At 37.2% G+C, this 12,428-nt stretch overlaps 1 protein-coding gene across 3 annotated transcripts in view; it reads left to right on the top strand.

The window, feature by feature from the left end:
- The first annotated feature begins 184 nt into the window (after positions 1-184).
- The window catches only part of dtnbp1a (dystrobrevin binding protein 1a), a 41,147-nt gene continuing 28,903 nt past the window's right edge, over positions 185-12,428 (top strand). For 2 of the 3 annotated variants that reach the window (XM_036592492.1, XM_036592483.1), the window contains exons 1-5: positions 185-449; positions 2,354-2,407; positions 4,703-4,753; positions 6,198-6,258; positions 7,472-7,604. In XM_036592492.1, the coding sequence (XP_036448385.1) occupies positions 394-449; positions 2,354-2,407; positions 4,703-4,753; positions 6,198-6,258; positions 7,472-7,604 (355 nt within the window). In that variant the 5' untranslated portion in view covers positions 185-393. The remainder of the gene's footprint in view (positions 450-2,353; positions 2,408-4,702; positions 4,754-6,197; positions 6,259-7,471; positions 7,605-12,428) is intronic. The other variant, XM_036592500.1, reaches the window with a different exon arrangement.

Below are 12,428 nucleotides of genomic sequence, written 5' to 3'. Positions count from 1 at the left end.
TGACACATTTTGTGTACATCATGAAAATGTCAAGTATCGTGATATAGTGATTTTTGCCATATCGCCCACCCTGTATCCGGATTGCAGTATTGATCCAGTACTGATACAGCATACATGAGCTTCGTTTCTAAATCCCTTTCAGTAAAATGGCTAGCAGTAGTACCAGCGTGTGCGCATGCGCGTTACAACTGAGTTGGTCGTAGAGCTACAGAAAGTGGTGACAGTACTGTAACTAACTAGCTTAGCATGACGTTCTCAGTACGGGATGATAGGAAATGTGCTGTTGGTAAAATAAGTAATTTACAGAGTCCGAAAAGGATTATAAACATCACTGTGGTCAGCAGACAGGAGTTTTATGCCGCGTCGTGAAAGTGAACCTATACGAGGTGAGAGATGTTTGAGAATTTCAGGGAGAGACTGCAGACAGTGCAGCAGGACTTCACGACAGGGTATGTGTTTACATGTTTACACTTCTGTTTTTGTCAAAACTGTGAAATATGTCAAAGCTTATTAGATACCGAGTCATGTTAAAACGTTAGCATTAGACCATCTCCCAGATTCGCCAAGAGCTACGACGCTGAAGTCAGTTTTATCCGCCAGCTTCTTGTTCGAATTTTCCGTTCCACCTTAAAAGATACGGCGGTTACATTCTGGCGCCTGAAACGCCAGAATGTCACTGCTGCACCATTTAAGGTGGAACGGGAAAATTCGCACAAGCCTTGTCCGAGAGCCGAGGGCTAAGAGTTGGCTAGCTGATTAGCCCGCTAAGTTAGCTCTCTAGTTCGCACACGTGAGTTTAATTACTTTGACGTTTTTTTTCTCTCCGTGATTTAGTCAGTAAAACATGGCTACCTGCAAATACACGGCAGCTCTGTGATTTATTTAAACTTTCATATTTCTCTGTGCTGTTGAAATGAAGCTAGCTAACTCTATGCTAGCTGCTGCATTCCACAGTATTGCTCAAACTAAATTGGCTGGATTACTTTCAGATGACTGTCATGTGATAGACTAAAGAAAGGGATTTTTACACTTATTTTCATACTTAAAGGGGAATTTTGTCAAATTTCCTACATAATTAAACGGTTACGGTGTAAATAAAGTCGTTCAGAGTGGTGTGATAGGAATTGTTTCGTTGTAGAGAAACCTGCAGTGTCAGAATTGTGAACAGTGGTGGTGATAGGAACCAGACGTCTGAAGAGTTTATTGATTGTAAAAGCTGCGTCACACAAAGCAAGTACACAAAACGGCTATGAATATGCCTGCTGTATGAAACACTGTTGTATGATAGATTTGAGAGTTACTTTTGGCCCAAAACGTATTGTTTTAAATCCATTTATGGCAGAGAAGAACTTGCATGGCATTGTAGAACCAAACAGCACCTGAAGAAAATGTATTTTTTCAGATTTTACCTCCGTTTGCCTAGAGATGGTCGATGTGCCAAATATCATAACACGATACTTCAGGAAGTTTTTTTATGATGCATGTCATAATATTTATTTTGTCTGACATTTGAAAAGTTATAACAGAAAAAGTAAGCCCACATCTTAAAAATACAATGAAAAAACTATGAATTCAGTTATTTTTATGCAACATTTTACATATTGTGCTGCACTAAATCCAATTAAACTCCTTACGCGCTCTGTGTAATCCAGCATGCAGTTGTTAAGTAACGATATACACAAAAAAATGTGGTAATGTAATCATAATAACGATAAATATTGTAATAATGCCCAGTTCTAGTTTTGCCATTATGCTACCATTATCAACATTACATAGAAAAAACACACAAGTTCACCCAAACATACATGTTTTCTGGTCAGTTTGGATAGTTGTAGACAGTGCAACCCCTGGTTCATATCACCACCACTGTAAATAAAATCTGAGTTGTTAAGCACCATTTCACATCAGACCATTCTGAATGACTTTGTTTCTTAATGATTGATTTATGCAGAACTTCTGAAAGATCATCAGAATTCCCCTTTAATACTGTAGACCTTAAAAAGACACTGAATGTCATGTCATTATGTTTTGATTTCATAATGAAACAGCATTAGGTCACAAATAGAAAACTGCATTGTCAAAATGTCTAAGTAAAAGAAACATGCATTTGAGATTGAGATTAAGATAAAAGGAGTTTATTTGTTTAATTTTCTAAGCACTCTGAACATATTAGGCATTGTAGTATAGATATGAATATAAGGAACAATGAGGAACTGGTAATGGAAAGCTCTAAGAGGAAGAACCCAGGTAAATAATGCAAAATTGCACTGAAGTGGCTCTGGCTTCGCTTTCTTCATGTACTTGAACACCTTTGTACTTGAACATTTCCCACTCATGTTTTCAACCTTTTTAGAATTAAGACCCTGAGTGACAAGTCCAAGGAGGCCAAAGTGAAGAAGAAGCAGAGGTATAAATTAGTAAGCTCAAAACACTCCTAGATGAATTGTAGTTTTGTACGTTCATACATCTGCCATAACCTCTCCTCCTGTCTAGGTGCACAGAAGAAAAAGTAACCTGAAGTGAAAATAATTTGGCAACAATACACAGAAATTTGAGGGACGTTATATTTTTAAAAGCAACACATTCCTACATGAGCTCTCATCAGGGTGTTTTATAGAGGATATACAGTGCTCTGTACCCTGTGTGGGATCAGAGAGGGCTCATGCTGTAATGTGCTGGTTTTAACAGTAAGGTACCGAGGAGCAGGGCTGCACAATATATTGTTTCTTAGTCATTATCACAATATTGGCCTAAATTCAGTGTTGATATCGCAAAAGTCTGCAAAATGAACAAGACTTCTAACTAATCATCAGTGTTTTTTACTGCATGCTTTGAGCATTTTGACCAGTCACAGTTCCAGATGAGTGTTTCTCTGGGTGTTTTGATGAATCAGGGTATTAATGTAATCCTTGAAAAGTGAATTCTTTTGATCAAAACAGTGCAGGTCAATCATTAACCATGTCACATAATTTATTTACCCATGTGTTTTAAATGTGAAGCAATTCAAGGAAGTAGTATGTCACTCATAAGGGGGCATAAGAGCTTTATAAGAGTGATATTTCACATTAATGACATTATGTCTTTATTAACATATTGCAAATCATAATATATAGTAATAAAATTACAATAATGCAAATGTAATTCTAGAAAAGTTGGGACAGTGTGTGAAATGCATATAAAAACAGAAAAGAGTCAGTTGTAAATCATCTTTAATATATATTTAAATGAAGTAGTACAAAAACAAGATATTTAATGTTTTATCAACTTTATTGGTTTTTGTAAATATATTTTCATTTTGAAATTGTTGCTGGTAGTGTGTTCCAAAAAAAAGGTGGCATAGGGGCATTTTAAGACTAGAAAAGTTTTTAAGTGTTTAGAAAACTTTTTAAAAGAGGTGACATAATCATGCCTGGGTGTAAAAAGTGCATTCAGGAAAGGGCTAGTTCTTCATGAGCAAGAGTGGGTTGAGGCTTGCCACTTTGCCAAAAAATGCATGAGGTATTTATTTGGTTTTAGGTATTTCAACCTTTGTGATGCATAATATTGTCAAAGGTTTCAGGGAATCCAGAAAAAGCAAGCCCAAAAACTGAATGCCCGAGACCTTCAATTCTTTAGATGACAGTGCATTAAAAGTCAGCTTGCTCCTGTGAAGGATCACCACATGGAATCAGGTTTATTTTGACAAACTGTTGTCAGTAAACGCAGTTTGTCACTGCATCCACAAGTTTGAGTATGCAAAGCGGAACCCATATGTCAGCAATGTCCGGAAGTGCTGCTGACTGAAGCTCATCTGAAATCACCAATGCGCAGTGGAAACATGCACTGTGGTCTGTCGAGTCAGTCTAAGAGATTGTTTATGGAAATAATGGATGTCATGTTTTCCGGGTCACAGAAATAAAGGATTATTCAGATCGTTACCAGCAAAGTTCAGAAGCCAGAATCTGTCATGGTATTGGGGTGTATTAGTGTTGTCATTTGTGAAAGCGTCATTAACGCTGAAAGATATATACACGTTTTGGGGCAACATATGCTGCCTTCTAGATGCCCTTTTTTTCTGGGACGTCCATGCTTGTTTCACCATGATGGCGGAAAGAAATATTCTGCACGTGTTACAGCAGCATGGAGAAAGTGTGGGTGCTAGACTGGCCTCCTGTCTCCTATTGAAAAAGTGTGGCACCTTATGAAGTGCATAGTACAGCAACGATGGCCCAATACGGTTATGCAGCTGAATACTTGTACAGCTGAATAATGGCAAAAAATCTCTCCTTCAAAACTAGATCAATTGGTGATTAATCTTCAGTTCCCAAATGTTTATTAAGTGCTGTCAAAAGGAAAGGTGATGGAACACAGTGGTAAACATGATCCCGTCCCAGTGTTTTTGGAACGTAATGCGGGCATCATATTTGAGATCAGCATGAAAAACAAGGAAGTTCATAAATGAAACATCAAATATTGTGTTTTTGCACTATTTTCAATGTAATACAGGGCAAACAGAATTTACTAATCATTGCTTTTTGTTTTAATTTGCATTTCACATACTGTCCCAATTTGTTGGAATTGGGTTTGTAGAATTTTGTCCCTTTTGTGCAGCTCTACCAGGAATTAGTATAGTAAAACTGAATTGCTGAATTATCTTTCACTTCAAGGTTTAGGTTAACAGTGTCTTATTTGTAATTTGGTCTGATATCTTTTTTTTTCACAGAAGAGAAGAATGTCTTCCCCAGTGCTCTGCTGGAGCGGAACTGTTGAATCGGTGTGTTTTTAACTGTTGTTTATTCTAAACGTTTTTGGGATTTGAAAATAATTGTATATAATTTAGTAACACTTTATAATAATACTTTATAAGACATCTATTAGCTATTACTTCATAATAAACAAATCCATAACTAATCAGGTCTATAGTTATTCATTATTAATTAATGTATTCACATTGTTTTATAAAATAAATATGAAATAATGAGTTTTTACTGCATAATTAACAAGTCATGTACTAACAAGGAATTTAATCATTAGTTAAAAAGTCAGTCTACGTATGTTAACATATGTCTGTGTTTTTCACTTAATGAAAGTTAGAAACGCTATGTTGTATTTTCTATACATAAAGACATTATCTGTTACTTTATCATTAAATAATAATAAATCAGAAATTCAGATGTTATCCACTATTAGTGAATATATTATTTGAATATTTACAACAGAAAGTCCTTCCAGCTGATGCTATGTCTTTTGTAAACCCCAGTAAATAGAATGCTAAAACTTTAGGCCTCTGAATGAGTAGGTAAACATTAGATGTGAACTATCTGCAGCATTTTTGCAGGTCATAATTTTTAAATAAAGTTTTTATAAATATACATAAATGATTTAAAATATACACACCTACATATACATAAATTCTAACCTAGAAATGCCTAAAACAACATCAATAAATATCCCTTTACACTAGAATAAGAGATATTAGTTCATAAGCAATCTCGATAAACACTCCTATGCACTAGAATAGAAATATCGGTCCATAAACAATCTCGATAAATGCTCCTGAAGACTAGTATAGGAGAAAGTAGTCCATAAACAACCTCAATAAACACTTCTATCCATCCTGCCTTGAAGCCTCCATTGTGACAGACGACCAGACCACCATTAAAAATGTAGGCTAGAGTTGGTTTTATTAAACCTAGGACGAAAATAGGCACTGCAAACAAAATATAAAGCAAAGGACTACAGTCAAAGGCAAACTTCAACACAAGAACTACTTACACCAAAGTCAAGAATGGAAACCACCTGGGAAAGGATGGGTAAAAAACTGCTAACAGGTGGAAAGATTAAAGATAAAGTGTGGCTACTTGGAAGGAGACAGGAGGGGGTGGAGCCAGGAATGGGACCTGTGACATTGCTTTAGATTAGGGGCTGCAAAAATAACTCTTAAGTCATTTCTAAACCACAATGAAGTAATGGCTTGTACATGTCTTACAAAGTAATGTTAATAAATTAAACGTCTTTATAAACTGTGGTTTTTATTAGCATGTAGCACATGAGTTAGCTAGCGTAATAGCTAATTCAGCCGAAGCTTTAAAAGATGTTATCTGTAACTTGTTAAAAATTATTTTAAAAGATTAGTTGACATCTTCAGCTATTGTAGCTAGTGCGCTGGCTAGCATGCTTGCTATCGTTTCTGACTTTTTTTTTTTCTTTTCATGTAGATATGAAGAGACTTGGGTGACTCTGCACAAACGAGCAAGAGAATGCGCCAAAGCTGCAGAGGTGAGTAGATGATGTTGCCTAATTTATGGAATGGATGTGAAGGTCTACAGGACTACAGTAATACAGTAGAGTATTAGTGGCCAGTCTTTTGTAGTGCTGGGACAGTGAAGTCAAACGTCCTTGTATACTCAAGCAATTAGGTTTAAAGCAATATTTCTTCAGTAAAAGTTCAGAGCAAAAGAAGCAACTTGGACAACAAATATGTACAGACATGAACCAGATTAAGAGCACAAAAAAGTAAAAAATTGGAACGCAGTCACTTTAAAGTAGTTTTAAAAAATGTTAGCATTTGGTCACTTAAGCGAAGCCTTGGCTTCATTGTCTATAAACCACCCACAAACAGGCATCTTCCCAGAGTTTGTCTTGATGCTTTGCCAGGCCTTTTCTGCAGGTTTTACTGGCACTCTTTTGTTCAGTAAGTGTTTTATTGTAAGTAGATTGAGATTAACTTGGCAAGTCCACAACCGAGTCCTCAGTTAGCTTGGCAGTGAGGTTTGTGCTATTGTCTTGAGAAAAGCACACAAATAGGTTGCGTTCAGAATAAGTAAATGGTGTAAATTGATGATTGTTTTAGAGTTTAGAACTTTAATGATGTTATGCTATACTTGATCACTTGATTGATCCTGCGAGAGAAATTTGCCTAACCATCAGTGCTATGCTTCTCTGTCTGGGAGAAGCACAGCATCACCAGCAGCACTGTGTAGGGCAGTGAGGGTCTTAGACACAGTCAGTCCTGGAATTAGAACCAGCAACGTTCTGTGTGGTGGCTCACACCTTCTACTATAAGTGCTTTAATCATAGCGTTTACTTGAGCTGACATGAACTCCACAAGTTTATATATATATATATATATATAATGAAAATGAACCTTGAGAATATAGAATGAAATCTGACATGATCTGAATCATTTAAATATGACAAGTATGCAAAAATAGAACAAATACTTTTTCACAGCACTCTGTGTGACATTTCTTAAATGTTCCATGATTATATATGGTGCGGTTTCTCATAATACTGTGCAAGAGATATATATTTGTTGTGGATGTTGCCGAATGTAGATTTACTTCCTTCTACTTAAAAAAAAAAACAAAGAAAAAGGATTTTTTTTTTCCGGAGGCAAAGAAAAGTTGAATGTGAATTGAAATTTGTATATGGTAAAGATATTATGCGTAGATTTTTATAAACATCTGTTTTGCCTAATACCATCTCTCAGACCGTGGACGGGGAGGTGGTGATGCTGTCTGCCCACTGGGAGAGAAGAAGAGGAGCCCTTCTGGAGCTGCAGGAACAGCTACAGCAGATACCTGCCTTCCTCACAGACCTGGAGACCATCACTGCTCGAATTGGTGAGCCAGAACAGCTTGCATTGATGTGGTGATTTTGGTTAAACTGCATTGATTTTTTTTAATATTAATATCTCATGATAATTTGTAATAGTATTCTGTGAGTACGCGTCTTCTAGTGTAGCCTGTTGAGCTTTCATTATGTTTTTTTTTTTGTTGTTTTTGCTTTTGTGCTTCATTAATGTGACCTTAAGTTTTTTAGTGTTCTTCGCTTTAGTGTTCCAAATCGTTGGTGATTTAATAAAACCCAGAAAATTTTTCTCCCTTTTTTTTTTATTCACCCAGCCTGTCTTTAACACTGAATTTGCACACCTTCGAAAAAAAAGTCAGCCAGTAGAAAATCAAAGGGCAAGCTGTGAACTTTCTAGGAAAAAAATCATGGAGGAACTGCTACTCAGTTACCATAATGTTGCTCATAAATGCAAAAAAACAAAAACAAACTAGTTATATAGGTAGCTTTGGCTGTCAGGATTGGGTGGGACTGGTTTTTCAATACTTTCAAACTGCTTCCAAATATTACCACAGCATACAGTGTAGTAAGTGACATAAAAGCATTTATGGTGCCTTCATTGTTTGCTTACATGGTTACCAAATCATCATTCAATAAATGTCCAACCCTCTAACAATTGCTAATTTGGTCTGAATAGCTCTCAGCTGTTTATTATTAGAGTAAGATGAAGGCAAAAAAGGCTCAGATGCTTTTGCACCCCTATTGACACTAACTTCAGGTTAGGCACCGCTGCCACGTTAGTGCTGAAAAATCCCCACATGAAATGCAGTCCGGCTGTTCTCACCAAGATTGCATTGCCATGAATCTGATATGTATCTCATCTAGTACCACATATGTAAGTGGCTCAGATCTGATTTGAAAAGCATGTCCACACAGCTCTGATAACATCAGATCTGTGTCACTTTAAAGCAAAAACTTTGTGGATTTGTGCCACTTAAGACTGGTAATATGAACATAGCCAAAATGTGGCTTGTGAAAAGTTATGGCACATTTTATATTCTAGGTTTTTTCCATTATGTTAAACTTAGCAAGAAAAATAAAACGTGTGCACTAAAACTTGCAGACAAAGTATGCTGTAGAGGTTGTTAACTTATTTTCATTTAGTAAAAACATATCATTTCCAACTTTTGCATACAACTGTATGTTTGAAGAATAGAGCAAAGCCAAAATAATAGCTCTTGCAGAGTTAAAAAAAGTAAAACTATTGGTTATTGACATCATATCAGTCACAGCAAGGTGTTAATTATCGCTTATTGTTATTGGCCCAAATATTCCATACGGGTGCATCCCTAACGCTGTGACCCTTGCTTAAATCAATTGTGCTGCTTTTGCTTGGACAGTAGTCGGGCACCATCTTCAAGAGGCTTTGTGTAGATTCTCAGTTTTGAGATGTGTGAAGCATCAAGCATAATGCACATCTGTTCTTTCTAGCAGATGTATGGTGAACCTTGCTAACGTTTTGTGCTAAAAGAATTGTGCTATGGAGGAATAGTGTGTTCACCTTGAGCGACTTTGCAGAGCAGCTGCTCACTGACTCGCGCTGTCTCTGTTGCCGTGATATATGACAGTATTGAGAGGGAACCCCCTGTGGAGCTCCATCTGCTAGCGCTTGCAGCTAAGGAGCTTGACGCTCTCGCTCTCAAGCTTATCCTGTAGGTGTTCGTCAGGTTATCATTGGCAGTGCCACAGGAATCGAAGGCAGGTGACAGACTGCAGCCATTGAAGCTGTGGGTTGCAGTACGTACAAAGCATGTAATGCTGAATGAAATGATGAAACTGACAGGTCGTAACTTGATGTGCTGGAGTTACTGACCACTGATTAAAGGGGAGGTTTAAGGAGAACTTTTTACATTAAAATCAGGGGTTTAAACTAGGGCTGTGCAATATCACAATTATTGTTATCATGATAAATTCATTACACTTACAGCATTTGGCAGACGTTCTTATTCAGAGTGACTTACAATTTGATAATTTTTTATTTTTTTACACAGGTAGGCAACGGTAGTGTTAGGAGTCTTGCCCAAGGACTCTTATTGGTATAGTGTAGGGTGCTTGCCCAGGTGGCGGATTGAACCCCAGTCTACAGCGTAGAAGGCAGAGGTGTTACCCACTACACTAACCAACCATGAACAGTACCTATCACATAGTGTACTGTTCACTCTGTGACAGTATACCGACTGGCCACTTTTTTAAGTATACCTCTATATATCCACAGTCTTTGCCCATTTTATTAACTTCACTTGTTATCATACATCTCTGACTGATTTTAACTCAATGTCATCTTCATTGGACCGAAGTTGTAGCTGTGGTGAGTGGATGCATGCTTTATAGTAAAGGGTCCTGTTGGATGTGTTTATGTGAATCCTGATTTCTGGTTGTTATATACACAGGCTTGCTATGGTTTTGTATCAGGATGGAAGTGCTGAAATAGGTTGGGTGATGACTGCACTTAGGCCGTAGCCTTATGTAATGACGTTGCAGAGAATTAGCATGCTTGGAAATTGTATCTACGAAATTGGCCTACATACTTTTTCATTGCCCTACTCAAAATACAGGGCGATTCAAAAAGATTCATCCGATTTCAAAGCGCCATATTTTTACAACCGTGAGGCGCCTAGGAACCAATCACATACCAATTGAAAGAGGGGGTCATAGAGTTTCTGACTGTCACCGGAAGATGGCTCCCTTCAGTCTGCGAGGAGATGGTGACCCCTGAGCAGAAGGCGTTTTGCATTCTCCACTTCAATAAGAGTGAACCCGTCATAACTGTGCAACGTGATTTTCAGTGAATAGCAGTGAACTTCCAACAGCTCAGAGCATTCGTCGTTGGTTCCGCAACACTGGATGATCTCCAAAATCGCATTGAAAGATCCGTGACCTGCTCAATCAAGTATGGGATGAATTTGACTATGGCGTTGATGCTGTCCGTACAGCTGGAGGAGGTCATATTGAGCACTTGTAAAATTACATAATAAACTTCATGCTCACTTAAAACATTTACAGTTCACTGCATTGTTCTGTAAAGATTTACAAGTGAAATAAATCATTTTGAAATCGGATGAATCTTTTTGAATCACCCGGTATATTTCTGCCTGTGCCACTCACGTGACTGCTTTGGGCTAAAATGCAGAATGTTTTGAAATTTGGAAGTTTAAAAGATTAGCTTGTTGTTCAAATATTGCCACTGCAACAGCTGTAGGTATAGCACCCCCTTCTAATGTTTCAGAAGTCCTGTAGAATAAATCTGACCCTTTAGAACTCAATAATTTATGAACATCCCAATAATATAATAACAGCCAGAAATGTAATTAGATTTTGCACTTAGCTTGGTCAAAAATTATGCCCTCATTCCAGGCAGGGTTGATTCCTGTATACAGCATAAAATCATTGTAGAAGCTCTTCAAAGTATTACATCAACTATTTAGAAAACATATTTGAGTAAAAATGATCAGCTTACAAATATTATGCATTTCCAATAATGCAATAAGACATTGCATATGGTCAAACTGAAAATGTAATAAATTCCTAATTACATTATCGGTAAAAGTATTATTACTTTATCAGTTAAGGCTGGGCTTACACTACACGACTTTCAAAATCTCATCAGATTTCTAAAATGGAGAGCATCACAAATGTAACGTCAGTTTGTCACAAAATTTCTTATCTTTTTGTCGTGAGGGCGCTCAGACTAGACAAGGAAAAGAGAGAGTATAATGCATGTAACAGCTACAACCAAAAACTGAAACCTCCAGATCTCCTCAGAGATCACGTGACACAAACAAAGCTAAACGTACTGGTTCGGACTGGTTTTTGCTATGCACAAAGCACAAACAGGGGATTAAAAAAGGGTTGAGAAATGCTGATATCACAGTGGGAGCTGGAGAAATATTTACTGCAAACTAGCAGCTGAGCTGAAATTGTAAAGAGAGTGACCTGATGCCTGGATCCAAACATTATAAACATAAAAACAACTCTTATCTGCCTGTGTTTTACACGCTGAATGAACTTTTTTGTTGCTGAAGGGTGGAAAACAGTTTATGTTCACCAAAAGGCTTTTTCAGCTTTCTTAGATTCATGGTGGTGGCACTGAACTTTAGCATTTGTGCTGCTGTCTAGCACTGCAGTCTAGAAATGAGTGCCTTGAATTCCAGAGATCACGTGAAATTCTTTGAGATCCAGGCAACAGTAGATAACTGTGAAATCTGTCAGTATCTTATGAGAAATAACTTGAAGACAAGATCATATGCTTTTTGGAGGTCACTGTTGTATGTAAAAGTTTGAGTGACACTGGTTAAATGACATGCTGTGTTGAATTTTTAGATGAAAAAAATCAGCAAATAAATAGAAATTTTTTTTTATTTAATATTTAAAATGCCACATTTAACTGAGCTTTTTACTGTAGAGGATGTGGTAACTTATTTTCACTTAGAAAATTGACAAAATGTAATTTGACTGGGAGTGTTTAAACTTTTGCATCTGACAATCTTATCTATAACACCAACACTGGCTGGTATTATGTAATTGAAACGGTTCTTTAATTGGTAACGTGTGAGCTTGGTTTCCCTAAGCCAGAAGTGTCAACCTGCAGACCTGCAGGGTAGCAGCACCACAAAGTTAATGATTTTTCTGATTCATCACATCTGGTTAAGCTAATAAGCTTTGGTCTGGTGTGCTGGAGCAGGACCAATACTGAACTCTGCAGTGCTGCGACCTGAGTTAAATACTTCTGACCAAATATCAGCACCGCTCATTTGTCATGCCATCATGATACAGTGTTGAAATCTGTGTCTAAACCAGCTGTATTAGGCTCACACCTT

Source organism: Colossoma macropomum, unplaced genomic scaffold (assembly GCF_904425465.1).
Source record: "Colossoma macropomum unplaced genomic scaffold, Colossoma_macropomum, whole genome shotgun sequence".
NCBI lineage: Eukaryota > Metazoa > Chordata > Actinopteri > Characiformes > Serrasalmidae > Colossoma > Colossoma macropomum.
This window is presented reverse-complemented; position numbering and strand designations above follow the sequence as displayed.